The following is a 3,797-nucleotide window of genomic DNA, read 5'->3' on the forward strand; positions in this document are numbered from 1 at the left end:
GTTTTAGATGTTCTGTCACAAAAGTTGTCTGAAGAACAAGAGTATGTCTCACTGCTGCTTGGAGTTAAGGAGAAAAGTGTAAATCAAGCAAGTAACATGTTCAATAGAAAGTTTTGCAGAGACAAGATGACTGACATCATGGTTGCCACCATGTTAGCAGAAATTCCCGTGGAAGTCCAAGAATTGAACATTCATACGATAAATACGAAGACTTTCAGATTGCAGTGATAAAAGCAATACCTGAAGATTATTGTGCAACATAGGGCTACACAGTTAAACACTACAGGACAAATATGTAGTAAATGAATTTATGCCTTCTTCATACATGAAAATTATGGTAGTTGCCTGAAATACCTTGTATAGCACACAGAAATAATGAAAACAACGGGATATTTGTAAGGAAGCTGGATTTTTTTAAGATTCTGGTGATATTTTCCATTCTTCAAAACAGAAAAGGGCTAATATAAGGGGGCATTTTTACATACATTTTCAAAAGTGAGTTAGCTTACACCCCTAAAATATGTTATTTTGGGTTTAAAAAGTCAACAGCAGTTATTACATTCAGGTTTTGTAATTTAAACAAATTAATCTAGGGTATTGAAGCTGCTGTTAAGTTGTTATTTAATTTTGGCGGCCATTTTAAAAAGCGCCCTCAATTGCCTCCGGAATCTTCACAATAATAACTTTAGCTAGTTATACTTTACTCCTATTATTATTACATATTCAAAAGTTGGTCAAACCTATCTCTTCTGTGCTTATTTTACCCATATATATGTAGTTTATTGGATTTTAGCGGCCATTTTGAAAAAGCGCCCTCATGCGAAAGTTTCTCAGGTTACGCCCCTTTTAGGTTACACCCCTTTTACCTCACATATTCTGATTCCCCATAAAAAACTGGTCTAGAAAAACCATATGAGAATTTCTACCTCTCCAAGTGGCACCTATCTCAGTTATAGCCTGGTCTACAGGATTTGGTGGTAGGGGTGCGTGACGGTCCCATTACCTCAGCCCCATCATGGTCTGTGCTAGGTGGGGACTTTTGATAATATGCACTTCTAGGTGCCCGAAACGTGCACTCTCATACTTTAAAAATCCTACCAGTGTTTATAATAATAAAATAATATATCAACAATACAATACAATTATTTTTCTTAATACAATTTAAGGGGTCCATCCCAGCATAAAAAATAAAAGTTAAAAACACTGTCTTTGATGGGCTGATGTTTGAAAAGTAAATATAATTAGTTATTAATTAAACAATAATACTGTCCAATACAAAACCACTGAAGCAATGTTTAAAAATTAATATTTAGCTAATAGATATTGTTTGGTTTTAATTGAACTTTTTTTTTGATGAAATTGATTTTAAGTCTACTGGTAAATTATTCCAAAGTTTTGGGCTTTGATAAGTGTTCACTGAGTTGAGTGATTTGCTGTAAAACTTTTTACTGCAATCAGCGAAAATGTAGTCATGTTTTGAAACAATTGAACTAACTGGATTGAAATATTTGAAGGAGATAATTAAGGAATATGGGACATATCCTGATGAAGTGAAGATCACTGGATTTTCAGCACACCATCAACATCTGGTTGCTCTTGCAAAAGACTTTTCAATTAAAGATTTCCATACAGTTTGTCAGATGTATGCCCTTTCGAAAATATCATAAATATACAGTTTCTTCTATGTTAATTTTATATATCAATAGGCACTTTGAGCAACAAGACAGGTGGACGGTGGTTCTGTGCTCATCAGAGCGTGATGACTACAGTAAACACTTGGGCGCTTAACCCGAATTGCCGTTGTCGACGGCTCCCCATACTATTGCGTATGATTAGCTGTGTACCTGTCTTTTGGACAGGATTTAAAAACCTTCATGGTTGGTATGATGTGTGTTTTGTGATAGAGATTACCATCTCATCAAACATAAAATAAACTGACTTACTGTAATTAGACGTACATCAAATAATTTAAAAAATAAAACATTTCTTAGTAACTTTATCACAGGCCATGTAAGTCTGTGTGTAATACAGTACTAAAGGGTATATGCTGCAGGATATAGTTTAAATGTTTTTATTTTGAGGGTTAACATTGTTAATTTTGTTTATAGATAATCTTTTTATGTTAAGATTGATTGATGTTTCCAATAATTATGACTCAAAATACTGTATAAAGTATTCCAAAGACGTACAAAGTGTACATTAAGGCAATATGTTTATTTTAATTATCTATTAATTAACAGATGTAACTGCAAAAGTTGTGGGCTCTTCTGGTGGAGATCTTGAATTTGAGGAGATCAAATTACACATACCGACTGGTGCAATTGCAGAGGGTGAACATGTTGACATATTACTTGGACAGCTTAATCCAACAGATGAATGTGAAGTGCCTTTTGCTAGTAACCTGGAGTCAAGAATATCGCCTATAGTGTCATGCGGACCATCGGGCACCACCTTTAACAAACATTGTAAACTTTCATTTCCACATAATGCAATCAACAAGGAGTCTTGGGAATTCACTGTATACGTAAATGAAAACGTCTGTGACGATTGGAAGAGAATAGAATGTGATGACCAAAATACCAAGGTTTCTATACTAGATGGACAATGTTGTGTAGAAACAAACCATTTTTCTAGGTTCTTTTTAACAGGAAAGATTCAAATATTATTTCACTGTAAAAAGGAATTGCAATTAGGACTGTATGGAAGGATGTTTAATGACGGGTGCTACATACTTAAACTGAGAGTCTGGAGTAAACATGATTATAAGGTAATGACAGTTGTTAAATTATTGTATTCAACCAGATTTATTCATACAATATGCAAGTATCTACAAACTATTGTGTATCCATTACTCATGTAAACATTGTTTGTGAGTAAATGCCACTGTACACCTTGGGGCTGAATGGGACCACAACATTGGATTATGTACTTAGTACTTAGCTCATTGCATATGGTGTGTACTATTATATAATTTATTTGTTTGCATATTATAATGATATTTCAAACTACATCACATACTAATAATTTTTTATCAATATCTTAGTCAGTAGAAGATGAAGTAAATACTAATAAAGAAAACCTTCTAGAAATGTTCCCACCAATTTTTGTAAAGTATAAAGACATGGAAATAATCATGGATGAATTTCACAATGAAGGGCAATTAGAAAGCTCTGCAGCAGTGGTATGTATTTTTGGTTTATAATTTTCAAAGTCATGAACAACACACTTTAGTGAGAAAACTAATGTAAAAAAAAACAGGTTTGCGAGATAGGCATGCCCAAAGCAATTTTATTGCTTTTTCCGGATATTTTGGGTATGCTTAATCCAAAAATGCAAAGGTCCATTTTTTCTGAGATGGTCTAAAAGTAACCATAACTGCGTTATTAGAGTAGGTATCGACATGATTTTGGTACCAAACCCTATGTTCTCAATGTCAACCTGTCCAATGGTGATATTCTCACAAACAATAAATGGCAGCCATCTTGTATTTCAAAATGGCTGCCAGTTTGAAAGTAAAATAGCAATAACTGTGCTATTAGAGCAGGTATCATCTTGATTTTGGTAGCACACCATAGGTTTTCAATGTCAACCTGTCTAATGGTCATATTCTCACGAATCATAAATGGCGGCCATCTTGAATTTCAAAATGGCTGCCATTTTCACGGTAATAAAAAACATAACGGTGCCATTAGTGCAGGTGAACATGATTTAGGTAGCCAAACCCTGTGTTTTCAATGTCAAGCTATCGAGTGGTGATAGTACATGGGCTTATGTAGCAAAATAGGCTTGAGTTTGCA

The 3,797-nt window shown here is 34.1% G+C and overlaps 1 protein-coding gene across 1 annotated transcript in view; it reads left to right on the plus strand.

Moving 5' to 3' along the window:
• Positions 1 to 3,101, plus strand: part of LOC117117810 — a 25,473-nt gene extending 22,372 nt beyond the window's left edge. Inside the window, exon 13 of the mRNA XM_033262278.1 lies at positions 2,241 to 3,101. Within this exon, the coding sequence (XP_033118169.1) occupies positions 2,241 to 2,860 (620 nt within the window). The 3' untranslated portion in view covers positions 2,861 to 3,101. The remainder of the gene's footprint in view (positions 1 to 2,240) is intronic.
• The last annotated feature ends 696 nt before the right edge of the window (positions 3,102 to 3,797 follow it).

This window comes from Anneissia japonica, unplaced genomic scaffold (genome assembly GCF_011630105.1).
Source record: "Anneissia japonica isolate Jap-2015-1 unplaced genomic scaffold, ASM1163010v1 scaffold6406_len342834_cov151, whole genome shotgun sequence".
Taxonomy (NCBI): domain Eukaryota; kingdom Metazoa; phylum Echinodermata; class Crinoidea; order Comatulida; family Comatulidae; genus Anneissia; species Anneissia japonica.